Here is a 22,371-nt window from a genome sequence, read left to right as displayed (position 1 = left end):
GGAATAAGAGCACACCCCAAAGAGCTGAAGAATCAAAGTCATACCCCTGTTATGGTTTTCAGTTTTGTTTGTTTATTTTAACACAATACAGAGCAGCTTTGAGCAAACAGATTAGTGTGGCCATCAGTCCAAATCCAGCAGAAAAGGAGCTGTGCCCTGTATTTCGAAGCGTGTTTGAATTGGTTGAGCTGCTTAGCTCACTGAGCGATATTGTCTTTTTCCTTTGCCAGTGAAAACAAGTCTTGAAGCTGAAGGAAAACAACAAATGAACCCCACTACTACTACTACAACAACAAAAAACAACCAAAAAAACCAGTTTTGAATCTTCTTAAGGCTGGAGTATCTTATATTTTAATGCAGTTGTGTCACAGGTGACAGCACATCACTCAGAGCACTTATTTAGTCATTTAGGGAACCTGTACTGGTAGAAAATGAGGCTTATAGGTAATTTATATGTCTATACAGTGGAGAAAACAGCAATATGTGAGTTCAGAATATCTGAAGTATGAGATTTTTGGATGTGTCAAACCTTTTATGTGTCCAGCTCTAAACTCTTTAATACTTTCAGTAATATGGCTAATAAATAACATGGACTTCAGAAGAAGTCGTTCCATTGTTTTGATAATAGCAGGGATGCTTTCACCATTTATGTAGGTTATTCTGGGCTCCAAAGGTTTTTTGCGTAGTTGGGTAGAGAGATACGCACTTCCAGAGGATGGTCTGTAGGCCCTACGGTGGATGACTAGTTAGATGCTGTGAAGTCTCCTAATATTACAGTGTTACTCATGGGCAATTCTGTGCTGGAAATAGACAACTAGATACATTTTGGAAAAGATGAGCCTGGTGTTATTCATACCCATGTCTTAAAATTCACACTGAGATAAAGAGAACTTTTTTGGTAAGACCAACATGAACAGAATTTGTAGTGTTGATTTCTATACTTTAGATTATTGGTTTACATCAGATTTCTCATTAAACTTTTATGCTTATGAAGACAGTTTGGAGTTAATTATCTTGTATGCTTCAATGTCTGAAATAGTGTAAGAAAAAAATCCTCTTTTCTGTTTCATAATAGTTCAAAACATGGATATAAATTTGCAGTAGTCTTTTTTCTTTAATCATTCCTTCAACATACAAATTGCCTTATTAAATATTTCTTATAACATGCATATAAATTTGCAGTAGTATTTTTTCTTTAATCATTGCTTAAACACACAAATTGCCTTATTAAATATTTCTTATAGTCAGTCTTAAAGTTTTGAAGGAGCAATCTCAGATGCAACTACTGTGTCAGTGCAGGACAGAATAAATAAATACATAGATATTTCTGAAGAAAAATATCGTTAGTTTTTTTGCAGTTATAAATCTGCCTTCTGTGCCTTCTCGATCTTCTCTCATATGCATCACCAAAAGTCAGCTTGTTAGGATCTAATGGCATATGAAAGTTTTCCTTTACAAGACTCCCTTTCAGTGTTTTCTCTCCATAGAGGAGGCTGGTATTTGATGACCTTCTGAGCCAGCAATTCTGTTTTCTGAAGCAGAAAATTAAGTTTTTTCTTCTCCACTGTGAAGAAGCCAATGTGTGTCTCATATTCATGCTAGACTGTCCTGACATACAGGCAGCAGAAAATGTGGAAAAAGTGTGTCCAAGCAGCTAGGACAGCAGAATGCAGTTTTCCAGCAGAATCTATATCAGAAATGTCTCACAGGTTCTGATTCTTATTCATACTAAGATACCTTTAAACTGCTCTGGGAGTGTAAAGAGCTTTCCTGTAGATGGAGGTGTAATTTATACTCTTTATACTGCCATAGTGAGAGACCATAGTGTAAATAAGAATCAGATTCCATATCTGTTCTTCCAAAACAGTGTGGTACCCAGATTTCAGAAAGGTGTCTGAATTTTCAAGAATAAGGTAATGTCTGAGATACTTGAGGTGACGAAATTAAAATTAAATCAGATCCTGATCCTGGATATTATACACAGAGGTGCTTCAGGAAAAGCTGAAAAAGGAGGCAGTGACAAAAATTGTCCCAAAATGTCAGGTTGTGTGTGATCACTGAGGTTGGTGGGTAGATGTCTTCGATTGCATGGAGTTCAGATGTTCACCAGGGCAGCAGCTTACACAGGCATTCTGGCAGAAACACCTGCCCCTTGCACTGGGGTTCCCATTCAGAGGGAATGCTTCATCTTCAAAATCCCAACTGTTGGGCTTTTCAGGTTATCCTGCTCTGGATGATCAGCCTAACATTTTATCTTATTGCTATTGTTAGTGCTTCTCTAGCACTTTGTAAAATACTGGATCAGCCCACAGTGATGTTTGTGTGGAATACTTTTTCCTGGTGCCCTTCCTATACCTGTGCTGTAAACCTGCCCAATAACGTAATTTATTTATCCTGCTGAATGTTATTTGGCTCCTCCTGTAATTTAGGTTGGAATAACAGGCAGAGAATAGTGTACTGAGCCCTGGAATATGGGCTTGCCCAGTGCAGTAAGTACACCAGCTGTGTGTCTCATGTGAAAGACATGGAGTTACCTGTAAAATTTATTCAAATGCACTGTGTCCTGGTTTGCTTCTCAAGTAGGTGCCACAGCTGGAGTAAATAAAAATTAGGCTTAGATTAGGCTGAATTTTGAAATAATGCCTGTGCTTGTACTTGCAGAAAATAGGAAGTAAAAATATTACCTTTTTCATATCCATGGCAGAAATGGAAGGAAAGCTAATCAAATGAGCGGAAACAGGACAGAAGAGCACTACACTCGTATTAGAGATGAGTTGAATCTTGTTATTCGTGCTCTGTTTTTGGCAGATGGCTTAATGTATTAAAACAAACAAGAGAGCGTTGCAGACAGCATGGCATCATAGCTGTACAAATGGAGACAGTCCAGGCAGTAGCTCACTGCAGTTTGGGGAGTGACTGAGAAAAGAAAATGACTCTGTCACACTTAATTAGAAAAGTAGCAGTACAATATAGGGACAAAGCCCAGTGACAGGTATTGTCCCTGCAGATCAAGCCTTACGTACCTTGTACAGTTCATACAGTGCCTTTCAGCTCCTTACCAACTGTATAGGTGATATGACTTTCTACTAATCTGACAGTCATGAAGAGAAAACAGCTCTTTAAGCAAGCAAAGATCAATCTGAAGGGAAGAAGTTCCTGAAACTGGATGGTTCCCTTCACTTCCTTCTTACATAAGTAAATATAGGTGTGAGTGCTGCTCTCATCTCCTGGATTTCTGTTTCAGTACTTAAATCAAAGATCGTTTCTTTATTTCTTTGCATAACTGAATAGCAGAGCACCCTCCTGAGTCCTTTCAGCAAATTTTTGCTTGTTCTCAGTGCAAGCAGCATTTTTGAAATCCTACAGCTCCTAGGAAAAAAAAAAAAAGAGGATTTTTTTTGTTTTCTTCCTCTTCCCTGACTGTCAGAAAATAATTTCTCCTTCATGGCAGTAAGATTTAATCATATTCACCAGTGATTTCCTTCTCTTTCAGAGTTCAAATAAATTAATAGGTTTGAGATGTCAGGGGGCATTCTTTCAGGTATCTAAGGTACAGTGATTATATTAATGGATTTTCAGTGTGCTGTAATCAGTTTTTGGTTCACGCTCAGCATGAAGTGGCTTTGGGCCAGCTGGTAATTCCCAGCAGATAAATTCCCTTGTGCTGGCATCGTTGTTGCATACATAGCAGTTGTGTAGCACTAGTGAGCATGGCACGGTCCCCTCCAGGACTGTTTGCCCAGCCTACCCCATTACAAGCAGGTAACGAGAAGCAGCCAAGGGCAACATTAGGGCAAGATGGACAGGCAGAGCCAAGCTCTGCTGCATTTACCAGCAGCTCCCTTCCCAGAAATGTGTGTGCTTGGAATTCGGGGAGAGGAGCCTTTCCCAGGTTTGGGACCTCAGCTCACTAGGCTGGCTACGTGGTTGATCCCCCTAGGCGGTGGAAAGAGAGGAGAGCGCTGCCACAGGAAAACTCAAAGATTGCCGCTGTTGCGGGTGCTCTGAGTTGTCCATAGGGGTTTAAATCACAAGTGGAGCTTTAGTTAGTCTGCATAGGTAACTCATTTAGGTGCCTAAAGTTGGAACACTCTTCCAAAGTTTCCATGTGCACTCCAAGACTCACCAAATCTTGAGGATCATTTCCAGATGTAATCTTGGTGGCTGTTGGATTCTGTAAGCTGTTGCTTCCTTTGGCCTACAGCAGTTTGGGTGATAGGGCAGTATGTTACACTGAGTACCTGGCCTGAAGTGGAAGTTTTCCTGCTGCACATTGTCCTCCTACACCAGTCTCATGTATCCCAGAGCAAACAGACTATACAAGCAAGAAACCTGAGAGTCTTAAGGATTTTATCATTTAAATACAGTACACCATACACTGTACAGTACAGCTGCCACAAGATACGAAGTCAGAGTTGCTTTAGAATTAACACAAAAGTCCTTGTTACTTTTGCATTTTCTTCTAGGCTTTACCTAGAAGATTTCTTCCAGAAGTGTATTTCCACTGTCACTCATTGTTCGGTCTTTTCAAGACCAAAAGACGCAGGACTTCCTGAACCAGTCCTTCCAAGTAGTTGGACAAGCTCACAATCAGCGATATCTCTTTTCATCGGGCACAATCGCATTGAAAGCATTGGCACAATGATTTTTTTCAAGGCAACTTTGAATTTTTCTGGTTCGTTCTCTGATTGCCATGCGATGTACCGACTTCATTCACAAAAACACCTAATGTTACACTACTTGCTTGTAAACAAGATCTTGGATGTCTCTGGCATCTAAGAGAACTGTTGTTCTTAACTTTACTGGCTTCACTTAACAGCCATCACATACTATCTTGTGTATTTTACCTTTCTTCTTACTGTAGAGAATCCAGCTGTTCCATAATAAATGATCTTACACATTTTTTAATTACCATACATAAATCAAGTACTCTTTCTGCACTTCATACTGCAGGAGAACTCCAGGTGCTTTCATTAGGAACTTAGTTTGAATGAAGCAAATCACCAGGGGTCCAAAGCCATTTCAGTTTACAACTTCCTAAGGAAATTTCTTATGTCTATTTACCTCTGTATGACTTGCCAATTTCTGTATGATATTAAGAAACCTTTTTCTAATCTTAGTTCAGTTTTTCTGTGTTGCAGTACCTTTTCAGTTCTAGCTTTGGTGTTGCCGAATGTTTTGCTAGCTAACTATAGTGGTGATGGTATGGAATCTAAAGTAGGGCATTTCCTCAGTATATTTAACAAGCAAATTCTAATCTCTTTTTAAACACTAAATACTTCGAATTCCTGCCAGCTCTTTCAGCTTCTTCTCCCTCCCCAAAACAGGCCAGAGTTTTCATTTTTCTATTGCAGTCTGTTCTTCTGTGTTGCTCAGAATTTACTTTTCACTTTTAAGTGTTTCACTTGTTCTCCAGTCATCAGTGAATCATCAGGGTACGCAGGCCTTCCGTGTCGCATTAGTTTGTCAGTCATTGTTTACATCTTACTTTCTGTCATCTTATGAGAGGCTTTCAGCTAAAGTTGTTGTTGGTTTGTGGGTTTTTTGTATGTTGCTGTTCTTAGGCTGAAATAAGTTCTGTGTGGCTTTCTTCTCCTGTTGTTTTTATGTGTGTGAAGCACTGTGTGTTGAATAAATTCCGTTTAATAATGGAGAGAAGTGGAAAAATAGGCTTGGTGATAAGATAATTTCATAGTGCTTAGTTACAGTAGTCAACAGTTAGGGCATCCCAGCAATGGTGAGTGGGGTGAATACTAGCTTCTGTGGAGGACTACGGAGAACAAAACAGCTTCTTATATGCAGGCAGAAAAAATTAAATTTGCTTTTTAAGGTGCTGACATATGGGGTAAAAACATCCAGTACAAACAGGTTGCATTGTCAAAATCAATTACTATCTTCTTTACCATTTCTATGTTATTTGATTTGCTTTACAGATGTTAATTCCATACATTTTGTAATTGAATCACTTGAGTTACTTTATAATGATTCTCAGAAAGGCCAAGTGACTTTCATAAGGTCATATGCAAGAAACTGAGAAAAAAGTCTCAAATTATATCTTGTATTCTGGACAAAAATAAGGAGCTTCAGTGCAAAACCTTGCTAAAGATTAAAACGTATCTAAAATGTGTAAAAATTATCCATAAAATCTACCATATGTCCAGTTATTCTTTGTACAGGCTTATTAACTTGAAAATATGTGGATTTGGGCAGCACATAGACAAACCACGAAGACACATTGATTCAAAGCCTCCTTCCTCCAACCATATTAACCAGAATAGAGTGATTAAAAATTGCAGTTTTGATATTGTACTGCCACGCTAGGGGAAAAATCAATTTCTTTTGCTTTGGAGATGGCAGGTGCCTTCCGAATATGGTACTTAGTGATCCCACTAAAGATAGTGACAAAAGTGAGGGAGATGTCAAGAGAAAATGCATCTTTAGAAGAAAAATCAATATTTTTAATTTATTTCTATTTCTCATTTTACAGATTTCATTATGTCCAATTCTATTATAAAAATCCACTCTCTTGATATGACAAATAATTGGAAGAAGAAGAAAGTTCAACTGGTTTTAATAATTCATTTATCTGAGTCTTCAAATGTTTTAGTTTTCTTCGATAAAATATATCAAAATTATGGGAGAAGACATTACCAGTCCAGATAAAGTCTTGTGCACAAAAGATTTACCCATATAATTCATTCTTGTCTGTACTTTGTATAATTTCATACTAAACTAATTCATCACCACCAAAACACAGCAATTTAAATGTTTGCAGGAGTTCACACAGTTATAATATACTTACAGTCTAGCTGATCCTAATCAGTTCCTCTGTTTGAATTATGCATGCTACGCTCCAGAAAGTCATCTCTACACAGGAAGCAAGACACGACCTGCTGATTGGGTGGCCCAGCAAAATATGAAGTAAAATTGTCTTGATTTTGAGATAGGGTACACAAATACTGGTTTTGTTTTGTTGCCATGCATTTAATATCAGTCCTCGTTAGGGTCTGTTGTACGTTCCTGCAATGAGATGTCCACAGTTGTCCCATTTGCACTCGTTTTTTTTGTTCCTGGGAGATGATGTGATACAGAGTTATTTGGAGCATGTGCTGCCCTGCAAGCTGGGGACGCTGCCTCTGGGGCGGCCACCCCATGCTGGCCCATTCCGAGCCTTCCTGCTCCTGGAAACCAGAGCAGCCTGGGGTCCGCTGTGCAGGTGTGGGAGGCTGGAGGGAAGCTCCCCTCCTTCAGCTGTGCGTCTCTGACACACACTCAGTCTTCTCTCTTCCTTCTGCTCGGTTCAGGCAGTCAGTAACAGTTCGAAAGCTCTTTGAGGTGAGATGATAACATGTTAGAGAAACACGATAAGATTATAATGTATCTGAGTCTGCTAGAGGAATGGCTTTCGTCTCGTAAAATAAACTGGGTCTGCTCACAGCAGGTTGCTTGGCATGAGAGATCTCGGGAAGGTTGCCTACAACTCCTCGCTATTTTGATGGCACTAGCTTATGTAAGAAGGGGTTGCCGTGCGGTGGCTTCAGCAGTCCAGTGGAGAATTCCTCTTTTTAAAGGAGAAAACTTGTTTTTTGTCTCTCTCCTGTCTAAAATTCTTGTTTTGTTTTATGACATGTGGTTTGCCATCTGCTCTCAGAGCACACAAATTCAAGGATGAGAATTTTATAAAATAAAGGTAATCTTTTTCTAAACAAGAAAATATCGTTGCTGTTGACAGATCACATTGTGTTTTGCAGAATCAGAGGGAGAAACCTTTGGCAGCTGCAATTAGTTTGTTGGCTTTGCAAGCATAGCCTGCTCTGTCTGCAGTCTAAGCTTTGGAGTTTTTTTGTAAGCTCTTCTGTATGTGCTGCATTAATTCTTTAGTATTTACTACTAGTCCTTCTTTTGTCTGTCTGTTAGATCTTTGGGCATTACAGTGAGCAATTAACACAGCTTGCTAAAACAGCTTTCCCCTTCAGTAACAAAAGAATGTTGAAGTATTATTGCCAGGGAGGAAGTGTTGTGAATGATTGCAATTAGGCTGGGGCTGTGGTAGAAGCTGGTCAATACATCTTTATGGACATCTATCTGTAGGTGAAAAAAAGATGCTTTGAAAAAATACATGGATTTTATCCGTTTCTGCCAGGGTTAGAAAAGTGAGAGGGCATGAGCAAGCAGCGTCATATGGATTTGACAGGAGGAAGAAAGACCTTTCACTTTGCAGACAGAGATAGGGTTCAGGTAAATGTTGGACTTGTATAAATAAGACTGGTATTAAAACTACTGCAAAGGAACCTGACTGCTGTCCCAGCTCATCTGCTGCTGGCAGGTTGGTGTGCTAGGGTATTTGTTACCCAGTACTTAGGGATGTGTCAGTCCTAATATGGCCTTTTTCCTGAGTGAAGAAGCAGTGTGTCCCCCGAGTCCCATCTTTAGAGAGCAATTCAGTGGAAATTAAAAGTGAACTTACTTAGGAAGGCTTTTGGTGGTTACTTTCAAAATCCTTACCGGTACTGATAATTGGTCACTGCTAAGTGCTGAGTACAAGGTGGCCATGTGTAGGAACTCCATACAAAGACACCCCAGAGGCCTTTCTGGAGAAAAACAGCTCCTTTTTTCTGTCCCTCAGGAGATGCTGACTTTACAACAGAATTAGAAAACGGAAGTTTTTCATGTTATGTAGATGTCACTTTCTTTCCTTCTCTCCTCTTTTTCCCCTCAACTCAGAGATGGGTAATGTGTTCTCTCATGCAAAAAATATTCTCAGCGGTACGCAACAGCAGCACAGAGGAGATTGGGGATCACTGTTGGCCCCCACACATGGCTGCTGGGAGATGGAGGAGCTTCACTGGGTGTGCTCCGGGACCACTTTGAGAGCGAAGGCTGCAGAAGAGCTCGGTGTCTCAGAAAGGGGAGTGTGGCTGGCAGTGGAAACTCGGGGACAGTTGTGAGCAAAGTAGCGGGAGGGTGAAGCGGAGACCAGATGGCACGCCGACTGGAATTATTAGAGGTACTTAAATGAGGGGGACATGAGACTGTCACCTCAAATCTTTGCATTTGTTACACACCAGGCTCCATGGTATTATAACAGAGTCTGGTTTGTGGCTGGATTTCCGAAAAATCAAACTTTTGTTTCGACCACAAACTGGACCTGTTAGATTGTGAAATCTGTATCTAGTAGTATCCAGTGACAGGCAGTGTCTTACATACAAGTTAAAAAAGGCAAAATAGAATAGATGGACAAGAGGAATGAACATGGAATAGTTTGGCAGTTTGGAGTCTTGAATTTCATTCCAGTAATTAATTTTTAGCCGAGATTTTGGGTTTAATTCACAGTGATTGTTTCAGATGAGATCTCTCAGGTGGGTACACTTGCTGAAATGTTAGTGTACGTGCTATATTCCTTCCAGAGCCCTGAGAACAAGAAGTTCTTCTGGGGGAAAATAAGGAAGAAGGATAGTTAGAGAATACGATGCAAGGGGAAGCAAAGCATCTTAGTCATTTTTGTTAGCATCTATTTGCCTTCAAATTATTTTGACTTGTGGAATATATGCTGCTAGACCAAGGTGATTTCAGTGAAAATAGAGCTCATTGTTAGTCAAGAAGTTGTCTTCTTTCACTTTTTTATATTTTACCAAATGTGAATATCTTATTCAAACTCTTCAGAGGTTTGTAGATATTTATTCTGTGCTCTAAATTGCTGTGGTCCCAGGTCCCAGTTTGCTTTCTGACGAAATGCACTTGCATGTTTCTGCCATGAGCTGCAGCTGATTTTATTTTTTTACTTTTTTTGGTCAGATTATTTCAAAAGCAGAAAATTGAGGCTGAATATGGAAATGCTGCACCTTAGTAAGGTTGAACATTCCCGTACTTCCAATAGTACTGGCTATGGATTCTAACAACTTCAGTTTATCAATAGCTAAATATTATGTAAATTATATACATTATTTTAATAAATATATATATTTAATAATACGCAAAATAATTACATTTCTTTTTGCCTGTTTATATAAATTCAAATAGCTGTGATGAGATTTAATTAGTTTTCAAAAGAAATAGTGAATTGTGTGGTATTTACGTTTCTAGTAGCTGTTCCACATTGGCAAGAAACTTTGGAACCTGGAAATAACTGTTAGCCAATTCTGTGCCAAAGCGTGAGCCTCACAGTTAGGTGTAGTTGGGTCACCATCCTTGTTTAGATGAGAAAAGGAAAAGGAGAGTACAGTCTAAGGGTGCAGTTTCTGGATGAGGAATTAAGATTTGGCCAGACAATGGGCTTTTAAAAAACATCTCTTGCAAATTATTCCATTTAAAATACGGATGAACGTGGTTTTGTTAACAAAAAAAGAGACATGCTGTTTTATCTGATGAGTAGCCAACCAAAATTATTCACAAAAATCCCTTCCTAGAATGACATGCATTTCTTAATGCGCAGTTCTCTAGTGGGGTATGCATTCTATGTAAAAATATACTGTAAGCAAAAAACACAGGAAGAGCCGCTCACTTTCTCTCCTTTGAAGCCTTGAAAAATCAAAGTACATTCATTTATTTTAGCACATTCAGACCATCAGAATTCATTTAGTAGTTGAAAAAGATAAATGTATGGCTGCTAGGGAGCTGAAATACTACATTATGTTTCTGGAAAAACAGTATTGTATGGGCTCTTATAATTTGGAACGTTTTTCTTTGCATTCCGTCTTTCACCGCCTGTTTTCTGATCTGTCATATCCTGCTGTTAATATTTTAGGAGATGATGGGAAGGTTTGCTTGTGCACGTGATTTGCTTACACTGGACTCATGTGTTATTGGCTGTCAGCTTTGGTCCTCAGCTGTTGGTGATGCAGGAAATTAATGGAGTCTTCAGCCGGGCATTATGATAATAGAGTGCTGGAGGATGTGCCATCACCACCCACATGACTCAGTAGCTCTTACTACCAATAAGCTCTTTGCCCTTTGGATTGCTGCATTAATAACCTTCATATTTTGTATTTTGGTATTTAAAAGTTGTCTCCAACACGCCTAAATAAAGACAAGTTGTTTGAAACGCAGCAAGAGGAAAGGGCAAGGAAGACATATTTTCTTTCTGGGAGCATCTCTCTTTACTGGTGGCGTGCTTTCTACCTGTTCAAAAGGAAACTTCAAGGTGACTGATAGGTCTTAGCCAGCCTGAATGAGGAGTAACATTTTTTGAGAGCTGCTATAGAGGAAGGGCTACAGTAACTACTGTCAAGGGGATATTTTACCACTGAACTCAGAATAGCTGTGCTGATTTAGCCTGGCTGCAGAGCTGGCCACACACCATTTCTCCTTGTTCTTTTTTTTGTAGTGTTTTTAGAAGAAGATGAAGCTGGAGGTGCTGAAACCCTGTATCTTTTCCTTTTGTGTAAGAAAGCTGCAGTGTCCAGGACCGAAGACAGGAAGTTAATGCTTGAGGGGGAGCATAGATATCAAAATGGTAGGAAAACAGGATAGATGGAAATCAAAAGGTGGATCGGAAGGCAGTAGGACAGGTGAATTACTTGATCACTGCATACAAAGAATGCTAGGAAGTTGAGGGAAAGGGATTCAGGGGTTCCTCTCCTTTCTTGGCTAACCTTGCAGACAAGTCAAGCCAAGCACCTCTGTGGAGCCTCTGAGGACCCACTCCACATTAAATTCCTGAACATCATGTGAGCTGAGGCTCCTCTGAGGGACACATATTCTGCACAGTGTGGTTATGGTGTGTCAGATCATGGGCAATAATGAAAGCTGTTGGTCCAAGCAAGCCAATTCCCACACCTGATAGTAAAGGGCAGAATACAGAAAGCTGTGAGAACAGCCACATCCCAGCTGTGCAGGACCTCAGCTACTGGTGCTTAAATACATAGCCTGCTATGACTGCTTGAATCTTAATGCGCTACTAGGTGCCATCTGCATGTGACATTACATCCATAGCGCCATTGCCTTTCCTCAAAAGGGGGCTTAGTTACGACTGTGTAGTAGTCACTACTGAGCAGAGGAGTATGGTACAATCGACACATTTTTGCACACAAAGTATCTGCACAAGTAGCAATAGGAATGTTTTGCTGCCTGCTTCTCTTGGTTGCTGCCTGTCCAAGCTCTGAGAGGCATCACTGAGAGTTTGGGTTTTGCTGGGTGAGGTCCTAAGTACCTCAAATAAAAATAAAAAGTAATACGAAATCAGTGCAACTTACTGTTGGGAAGGCTTCCAGCATGTGCATCCCTTGCTGTAAAATAACAGCTGGCTGAATAATGCAAAATTTATAGTTAGATAATCTGCAATTAGGAGCAATTTTAGGGCAGAGAAAATGGAGGACTAGATTGGGTGCACAGAGGGAGTGGAAGGCATAGAAGAGCCTCTTGCTGTTTTTTCCTTGATTCTTGTAAAGCTTTGAAATTCTGCTTTCCTGGGGAAATCATTCCTTTGAACGATGGTCTTTCTCCACTAAAGCAGCTGAAAAAAGACACAAAAAAGTTAGTTTTCTTCCTTTCTCCCATCTGCTCAGCCATGCTGAGGCATTTTAGGTAAACAGAGCATGGTGCACTGTTCTGCGTTTTGGAAGTGTGGGAGCAATTTCCTATCGTGCTTCCATCTAATAAGGGAGCTCTGGGCACTAAGCAGACAAAATATCACCAGCAGGCTTGTTGGAGCAGTTTGCACCAGCTCCCTTGACATCCTGCCCCCCTGCCTCCATGAAAGAGCAGTGCCAAAAAGGCACATTCTGCCCCATAGCTAATGGGCTACTTGACTATTTTCAGCTGCTGTTAAATCATTTGCTGTCTTCTATAAAAATAATTGAGAACTACAGCAGAAAAGTCAATGGCTCTAAAATGGCCAGGCTGATAGAAAACAGAGATTCTACAGGAAACATCATCCTGCATGACAAAGCATCTCTGTAGTCTCCACCCTGATTAAATGCAGTCATTTTCACTGTGAGGAAGCAGAACATGAGTATTTCCTATCATGTAAAAAGCTCCTTAAAAAGAAAATTGCTAGGTCCATCTCTTCACTACAACCTTTCCTCTTAACTATTTCTTATATATTAGAAATAAACAATTAGCCCCTCAGTTTTCAGTTCCATAGCAGCAAGTTTCTCCTGTTGATGGTAGACAACAGGGGCTTTGAAGCATTATCCTGGTTTGTTTTTATATAACTCAAGCCATTTCTGCTCTGGATTTGTTTCTTTTTATCCCAAGAAAGTTTCCACAGGGTTGCGTTATATTAATTGAAAGGTGGTATTTTTCCTTGCAGCAATAGCACGTCCAGCGTACAACACTCAATCTGTAAGATTTTTCCATCAACAGTAGTGTAGCTTCTTCTCTTTCAGGTTCTTAAAAAAAACACAAGGCGCACTAACCATCTTCAAAGAGCAAGCCAGTTCTAATGATCTCCCAGGGAAAACAGAAATGAAGTGCATAGCATTATCTGCTGGATCTTTAATTATTATTTAATTACTAATATGCTCTAAAATTGCACTCTGTTGGACAATTTCAGATGACTGCTTTTGTTATCTTTTTATTCCCAGCACCGCAGTGGTTTTATTGGGATGCTAAGAGAGTAAGCGGGTTATAACAGGTGTGTATAACTGGAGTTACCTCAGTGTTACAGACAAAATCCAGTGGGATGCAGAGGAAAGTCTGTAGACCAAGAACGGAGGTGGCAGTCAGAAGAGGGCTGGGGAGACTCACTTGTGCCTCAAGTGCTGCTGGCAAAGCCAGGGAGGATGGGTCAGTGAACGGTGCTTTACCGGGCTGTTGGGACTCAGGACCAGTCCCTCATTGTCTCTTCCAATGCACAGCATTTGGTTCATTTTGTTTTAAAATCCAACCTGAGGGAATAGGATTTTATTTATCTCCTTATTTCCTGAGGCAAGTACACAGGCAAGTCCCCAAAGTTTATCCAAGAGCAGTACAGAAGGTGTCAGTAGTACCTGGAAGCAGAAATAGCAGGTATGATCACACAGAGTTTTACTCTCCACTACTGGTAAAGACTTCTCAAATATTTTCTTCAAAAAGAAAACTTGTAAAAGCTCATTGAAGAACTTGCTGTGTAAAACACATTTTTTCTTAAATGCTTCAATTGTGGACCCACAGAAAATAAACAACACAAAACACTTTTTCAAAAAAGCTGAAGACCTTTTAAAACCATCTGGCACATCAGACTTGCATTATGTCAGGCTGCTTAATCATCATCTTCAGTAGAGATGCAGCTGTAGAGCTTCACAAGTGATACCAGGTGAAGCTGGGGGAAAAAGGACACTGGTCTAAGTGCAGAGGGTTACCACATTTGTTCCTCAACTTCTTCTCTCCCACTCACCTCCAAAAAAAAAGCCAATTAACTGTGTCAGCACAGCTTTTATAATGCACAAGAGCAGGGCTCCAGGGGCAGGCAGAGGTAGATGGACATGTGGTTTTAAATTTTCCTGAGGGCCCAAGAGATGAGAGGACTTCTGTTACCAGGAATGGCTCACTAAGTCGAGGCCATAATGAAGTAATTGGGACAAACTGCGAACCATGCTCAGCACAATCTGCAGTAACAGAATCTGCTGTTTACAAATTAGAACCACTAACTACTAAAGGAAACAATATCAGCAGTGAGAACAGAGTGACACAACCAAGTTATTAAAAAAATAAACATCAAACAGCTTTGGGATTTGTGGAAATGGCTTGGATGTGTTCTCCTGTACTAACGTGTTTCAACAATGACAAATGCAGTCTATGCCATTTTGTAGTGCTCTGCTGATTTTTTTATAAATAAAGTTGCCTTCAATTGTCCGTCATACTTTGCTCCATTTACTCCAGGTGGTAATGGGGAGAGGACAAGTCAAGCTAATGAAATAATCTGAGCTGCTGAGGTGAGAAGGCATTGCAGAGCTGCAGCTAAGAGCACAGTTTTTAAGGGACATGATACGGACATCACACAGACACAGAGTCAAAGCAACAAGGGAGTGAAAAATTATACTCTGAGAACTAGGGCTAGGAAGGAGGGAGTAGATTGCAGGATGAATTGAGTAGCTGCTTTTGAATAAAACTTTCTGAGCAGCACATCGTTTTTCAGCATTAGTAGTGGCATAGAAGCAGTGGTTCTCAGCAGGCCTGCTGAGTGGGGCAATGGGCTAATGCAGGGGCTTTTACATCTCTAGGCCTTGTGTCTTAGCCCTCTGCCTCCTCACCCAGGATTAAATTTTACCTTGTTCTCCCTTCGGTTTAAACTTTAACCAAGAAAAAGAAGTCTAAATAACTCATTCTTTTGACTATTCTCAAAAAAACAGCAGGGGGAGTTGATTTTTTTGTTCATTTAAAGGGTTGAGTTTTGCCCAATGAATTCCTATATAATAGGAGTAGTATTGGATGTTGAGATCAAACTGGCTATCAAGTGTGAGAGACTGGTGACTAGCACTGCAGGAGGGAGCATTAAACTAAGTAATAATCTGTGCTTTAGTGATACTAATGCTAGAAAATCTCTCACTTAAACCAGACTAATAGAGTGCCCTTAGGGTGCTGGAAGGCTCGCACTCCTATAAGCAAATTTGGCAGGCTTTAGAACTGAGTGTTCACTAGTTTTGGAGACCAAAATGGAGGCACGTTAAAAAAAATAATAATAATTTAAAAAATCGCACAACACTAAAAGATGTCTCTTCAGTGGTGTACACGCTTTTTATTAACGATGTGATAACAAGACATTAGTTACAAACATTTGATGTTGAGGTGACCTATATCAAACACGGTTTTTGTCAACTCATCTGCTGGCTTCTGGACCTGAACATTGCTGGGGGAGGGGGCAATCTGCGGGGTGGGCCAGAACCTCAGATACTGCATGGGGATTTTGGCTTTAAGGTGTGACTGGAACATTCCATCTCCTGATCTCTGTACCACAGAGAATCTTTATCTTGGCTCTGCTCAGTCTGCCAGCAGACCTACTGAATGACCTGCTCTGTATTAGCTCTGTCTGCTCGCCTGGACTGTTAGCTGCTTCTCACTCTGTAGCCCTAAGAGGACTAGCAAAGACCTATACATGTTACTAAGATCTTGATGCAAACCTGCTGGAGGGGATCTGAGTTGGAAAGAAGTAATTTTTCTTCCAAACTTCTCCTTTTGTTTCATTTAACAGATAGTAAATTATGCAAGGTGGAACAGTGATCTGCAAAATTTTTAATTTATGATTATTATAGATTCCACAGAGTTTCTTAACCAACCACCAAGAAATTATACTGCTCTGCTGTCCTGAGCTTAGAAACAGAGTTGCCCCCAATAGGAGAAACATAGTTAATGGTTATTTTTACTGCCCACATTGTGCTAGGTAGGTGCACTACTGTGCAAAACGTGGTAACAAGTGACACGGAGCAGCAGCCTATAGTCTGGAGCTGCCTCCTAATGGCAATCAGAGATGCATCACGAAGTTCTGGCATTTGAGGAAGCCCTTTCACCTTAGCAAATACAAAAAACATACCAAAGGATCTACTTAATTGCTAAGCAAAGGCATCTTTAGTAACAAGTGGAGTCTGGGAAAACTTAAGTGACATGTCAGAGAACACAAGTTAAATTCTATTAAAAGGAAATGAGTCCGAGTGGATTTCTGATTCATACAGATTTAGGAGATTTTTCTTTCACTATCTTACAGAAGCCTAGTGGTGATCACAGACTAATAGCACTTATCTTCATTGCATACTTGGAGATACACTGCAGTCATTTAGCAAGTCACTTACCAGCAGAGTCCTGCATTTAGGACTCTACTGTCATAAGAAAAGTAACTTAAATCACTGCAGTTACCTTGCAAAAATCTCATCAGGCCTAAGATTCAAGATATGTGTATGTGTATTTCACACTCCAAGCTCAGAATAATGATGTATTTCGTATTTGTTCTTTTGTGCAATGAGTAGAAAACTTTATTGTTAATAGCAGTTTTATCTGAACTTGGAAACATAACAGTCAGCAGATTTATTGGGGCTCACAGAATAGAGCAGGAAGCAGAACACAGGTTAATGCTAATGTTTCAGAAGGCTTTTAAAGAGCTATTATTACTGCTATGTTGCAGTCAACGCTTTTTAAAATTACCTTATTATATCCATGTTGTTGAAAACACTTTTTGTGTTTCATCAAACATTTTCAAACTTACATTTCCAAGGCTGGGCCTTGGAAGAGGGGAGATCTTTAGATGTTTCAATCTAGATAAAAGTTGAGGACCCAGACTCTGAGCTAGCAACAAGCAGGTCAGCTGATGTGATCACAGAATAACGACGCTGATAAAGGATCTGACCCAATAAACATGTTTAAAAAGCTCTATGTGAAGTACATGCAGTGTAGCACTGGCCACATTCATCCCTGGTGAAGAAACACCTAAGGCCTAGTGAGTGCAGTATGACTTGGGCAGGTTGGCACATTGCATCCTCCGTTCCCACAGTCCCGTACTCTATCGCTCAAAGTGCTCTGCTGCAAACATGCCAGTGTAAACACAGGAGAGTTTGTCACTGCAAGAGAATGGATATTTTTCTTTCAACCGTGCGCTTAATCCAACAAAATTTTCAAATAATTTAAGCAAGTGTTATCTTACAGATGAAGAAAAACCAAAACATTAACATATATAATTATTAAATAAGTGGAGAAAAAGATGAAAAATCATCAGAAATTCAAATATAGGAACCCAAAAAGTGGCAGAATATTAGACTATTTCTCTGCCTCTAAATTCACTCATGACTTGAACAGGATGGATTCTCTTCTTTGCAGAACCTTTTCTGACAGCTGCATAGATTTCTTCTGGTTTCTCTCTTTTAATTAGGGGCTTCTTCTCCGGAGCCTTCATCCTCCACATCACAACAGGATGTCGTGGGCCAGAAGGACTCTGAATCCTGATAATCTTTGTGGATGCAATATAGGACATCTTCACTGTCTGCACCACAGCATTCATTAAATTTTTGGCAGCCTGAATTAGTGAAGTGACGCTATCCAACTGTAATAAGAAACAGAAACATTAGCCTAGGAAGCTGGTCTGCTTTTAATCACAATATGCTGAGGAATAAACAATGGTTAAAAGTAAAACTAACATACCAAACCCTAATTTATTTGGGTTTTTTCCCTTGGTGTGTTTGATCATTATATTCATGTTCCACTGCTCAGACTTAAAGTGATATACAGAAATTTGTGCTGGTGGACTAGAAATGATTATGTAGATAATGTTTGTGGGTTTTTTGTGGTTTTGTGTTTTGTTTTTTTTTTTTTTTTTAAATTGTGTATTCATGATGCTTGTCTGCAGAGTCTCATTGCAATTACTACTGCCAGGTAATGAAACGACCTCAAAGAAAAGCTATGAAAATGTGACCCATTACTTCCTTCGTATCAGCACTAAGCAAAGTCTCCAGCTGCTCCTGTCGCATTCCAGGCTCCCACACAGGCTCCTGAGCAATGCTGGCATCCTGTGAAGTGGCTGCTGTTGTCAGAGCTGCTGAACCCAGCCTCAGCGGCCAAGATTTTTAAGGGTAATTAAGAGTGGGATAGCACACAGCCATTGCAGTGACTGTGGCATCTCAAATGCATAACAAACTAATCCCTCCCTATTACCTACTACCATCTCCAACAGCATACTGCGTAGGTATACAAGTATTAATGCAAAGGCGTTTTCCATCAGTACTCAGGAAAACAGGAAATAACTCAAACTGAAAAAAAGAGTAACTGGAACAAAAATGACATCTTTAACAAGCAAGTTATCTCTGCCATACTGCTCTGTAGCGTTAACACAGGGAAGTTCAGTGATTGCACTGCTCCCTTCGCAGGTTTGAAGCCTGCGGGCTGAAAGCAGAGTGCTGGGGACACTGCACTGCCTTAGTCGCCTACCTAGCCCCAAGGGCTGTATTGGCCTAGCCAGCGGCTGCCTGACTTAGCAACACCGCACTGTGCAAATGGCAAACATGATCCTATGATGTATGTTGAGTAGACGCGGTTTATTCTGTGTTAACCCCCCCAGTGAATCTTAATCTTGGACTCTAGACACAAATCTGGTCCAACGTGCTCCAGAAAGAGGCTTTAAGCAGGCTGTATGCAGAACAGAGTTACTCCTCTGAGAGGGAGAGGCTGTCTTGGGACTGTGGCTTGATAAAACCAAGAACAAGCACAAGTTATTTGACGAAAGGCCAACAATGCAAAACTACTGATACCTGTAATTGGCCATCAGTGCTACTTCAGCCCTTGGAAATGACAAAAGGCTTTTTCTCATTTCTCGTGTTCTCAGAACACAGAAGGGGGAGCCGGGAGTGTGTGTGTATAGGGCTGTCCTTGTATCTTGTGGTCTTAAAATCCAAGAGCAGAGAATTGCTGTATACGTTTACTACAGCTATGTTAGGCATTGTATGTCACTGGGCACGTCAGAGGGTACCGCCACACAGCCAGTGCAAACAGGAAAAAATTATATTGATTTAGGCAAAATGTTAACCATTTTATTTTTGGTCATATGCAATTTGTTTGGGTTTTTTCTTGACAGTCACATAAATTATGCTGTATTTCATTTTGAGCACAGTGCTTTTCCTACCATTGAATTTCTTTTAGTTGTCTTTGCTTGAAATAAAGGTTGTCCTCCTCCTTCAGATTAAGGTACCTCTGCTGTTGTCATAGTGCACTGGAAAACTGCTAGGGACAAATCTTGGTGACCTAAATTAGCAGCTTTTTATCTTCAGTACACTCCTATTTAATTACAAGGCTGACAATCTCAATTTGGAAAGGAATCTCCAGTCTAAATAGTTTTAAGAAAGCCCTGCTTTACATATTTAATAGCATTTAGTATTTAATAATTATTATTTTTTAGAAATATTTGTTATTATAAATATTATTGAAATAAATTCTGAGCCACCTGCTGTTTTGATATTGTCCCTAAAACAGGGGAGTGTTAAAGGCTAAACTTGCATCAGTGTGCCAGCACAAGAACAGTGTTGGTTTTAGGACCATAGAAAAAACTCAAATGCAAGATCTGCTTTCTAGAGTGTGTGTGTAGGCAGACACGGAATGTCAGTGTGCACACACACTACGTGCTCAAAGCACATTGTTCAGGGCTCTTTGTCATGATGAAAATCACAGTAGTATTACTCTATATAACCAGAGCCTACATTTCAATTTCTCAACATTGTCTTTGTTGAAACGTTTGCCTTCTGTAAGAGCAATATAGTCAGTTCTCTAGAAGGGCCATCCGTTTTAGTGGGAGAATGAGCTCCAGCTTTGTCATCCAGCCTAACCATGCAGTCTTCTGCAATATGCAGATTTGCAAACTGAGTTGTTAGTAAAGGGTCAAGATCTTCTCCCCTTTGTCACCTCAAATGAACTGATCAGGTGAGCGGAGTGTTTTATTGTCTGTGTCTGCATGTTGATTGTGTAACATTTAGTACGCGTACACTCAAATTCAAATAAGGCAATAATAAAAATCAGCTAAGGGGCTGGATTTAGTTGCATTTTGGCAACACTTCTGAACTGGCAGAAAACCCCTTTGGGTAATATCACATTTACTGCTTCTCCCTGGAAGTGCCAAGAAACGCTTACTAGTTCCCCTACCTCCTGCCCACCCCCTGAAAGTTGAAGGCAGACATATGTGTGATGGGAAACTGAAATTATCTCTATACACCAAGAAAAGGTGTAAAATTTACCAGATGGCCTCTAAAGTTCATTCTTTTCTGCAGCATGTCAGCTTTTTAGAAAGGATTTCCAGTTTGTAATAGTCATGTAATCTTTGCATGGTGGTATTTTAACCTAAGATGGTACGTGTATTTGGGGTCTGTGATTTATAAACTTCAGGGAAGCAGGCTGCCTGGCCACTCTGCTGGGTTTAGCAGTAGAATGTAGGTTTTGCAATACATTTTGAAATTCAGACCACATAGTGACCTCCAAGCCTAAAGCTCTTCTGAAATGCTGCTTTTAATGCAAACATTTTTATAAACCTCTAGGCTCTCAGCAAGGTGTTCTGCTCAGAGGCCTTGTCGTTTCACACCTGACACATCTTCAGCCTCCACTGTACTGCTTTTTCTAGGGAGGCTGACTAAAGTTCATCTGTAAGTTTTCTTTCCTGTTAACCAGACAATTAATTATACGCAGGCACTTTTCTAGAACAGCTGACAACCCTGAGTTTTAAGTAATTCTTCCCCTGCCAGTGATCAATATTGGTGGTATCATACAGTCTCACTTTTCTAGCATTGGCTGTGTAGTAACACCACTATGAAGCTGCTCTACATCAGAGGGGGCAAAAGAAAAATATGGCTTTGTTTCTGTAGCAGAAGGTGTATGGGCTTAAGGGGCAGGTTTCTTTTCCTGAAGCTTCTCAGTGGCTTCAGTGCCTGTAACCCTCCCACTCTTTAGCAGCTGCCTGGAGTTAGAGCCATGCTAGGAGGACGGGCAGCAAGCTGGGCTGGGGGTCAAGGGCAGGTTTGTGACTGCTGCTGCGGGAGCAGGCAAAAATCAGTCTCTTTGCAGGAGAGCTTTTAGAAGAAATTGGTAGCAGCATCCAGATAGGATAGGTGATTGTCCCCAAACTTCATCCAGTTTTTATTGTGATTCTAGTTTATACCGTGAAGTATGGGTAATGAAATGGAATCCTTTCAAGAGAACATTACAACTTATTTATCTTTCCTCTCCTGTGGAAGCTGAACAGTTACCACCTCATTCTGGCATTTGTAGCTCCTTCCACACAATGGCTGTGGAACAGTCCACAGCTCCTTCAGCACACCACTGTGGTCAGGAAAACTTTACTTGTATTTTTTAAACTATAATCATACATCTACTAAAAACGGATAATAAACATCATGGGTCAAGATGTGAATGTTGATGGGGTAATTACAATGCGGTATATTAGCCTCACAGTTTGACAGAAGCTCCGGGGAGTGGACATCCATCAAGTACATTTTAAATGCTAAAAATCCAAAGACTGAATTATATATAAACTCAGTTGTACAGCTGTAGCAAGCTAGAGTGGCTGAATTCCCCTGCCATGCCAGAGGAACTGCACCTCTGCTGTATTGTTTAAGCTCTACAAAAGATGCCCTGAGATACAAACAGGCTTGCAGAAACAGGTGTCTAAAACAAACTTAAAGAGCTGCTATGTGGTTCCCTGCAGAAAAGCAGACAAACTGTGTACCACTAAGGCTGTTTAAACTGAGGGGTTTGCTGCAGTTACCATGGCCGGGGGGGAAGAGGGGCAGTGTATGTCAGGATGGGCAGCAATTGCCATTAATTTTATTTTGCTCTTGGCATCTCTGAATAGGCAATGAACTAGAGGGTGACTTACTGAATGCGGCCCTTTAGGCTGCCCAGTTATCTGCAGTGTCTTAGTGTCCATGTTCCCCCTCAGTTTTCTGTGTATGTCTCATGTTAGTCTTACTTCTATACAGAAAATAGGGGCGGGGAGGG

The 22,371-nt window shown here is 40.4% G+C and overlaps 1 protein-coding gene and 1 long non-coding RNA gene across 24 annotated transcripts in view; one reads left to right on the top strand and one right to left on the bottom strand.

Moving 5' to 3' along the window:
- Positions 1 to 22,371, top strand: part of LOC136104331 (uncharacterized) — a 500,900-nt gene that overhangs the window by 444,733 nt on the left and 33,796 nt on the right. The window lies entirely within an intron of this gene.
- The window catches only part of CTNNA3 (catenin alpha 3), a 450,315-nt gene continuing 443,575 nt past the window's right edge, over positions 15,632 to 22,371 (bottom strand). For all 6 annotated transcript variants that reach the window (XM_065843203.2, XM_065843202.2, XM_071811659.1 and 3 more), the window contains one exon: positions 15,632 to 17,944. In XM_065843203.2, coding sequence (XP_065699275.1) covers positions 17,657 to 17,944 — 288 coding nt within the window. In that variant the 3' untranslated portion in view covers positions 15,632 to 17,656. The remainder of the gene's footprint in view (positions 17,945 to 22,371) is intronic.

This window comes from Patagioenas fasciata, chromosome 8 (assembly GCF_037038585.1).
Source record: "Patagioenas fasciata isolate bPatFas1 chromosome 8, bPatFas1.hap1, whole genome shotgun sequence".
Lineage (NCBI taxonomy): Eukaryota > Metazoa > Chordata > Aves > Columbiformes > Columbidae > Patagioenas > Patagioenas fasciata.
The sequence above is the reverse complement of the archived record's forward strand: the minus strand, read 5'-3'. Positions and strand labels throughout refer to the sequence as shown.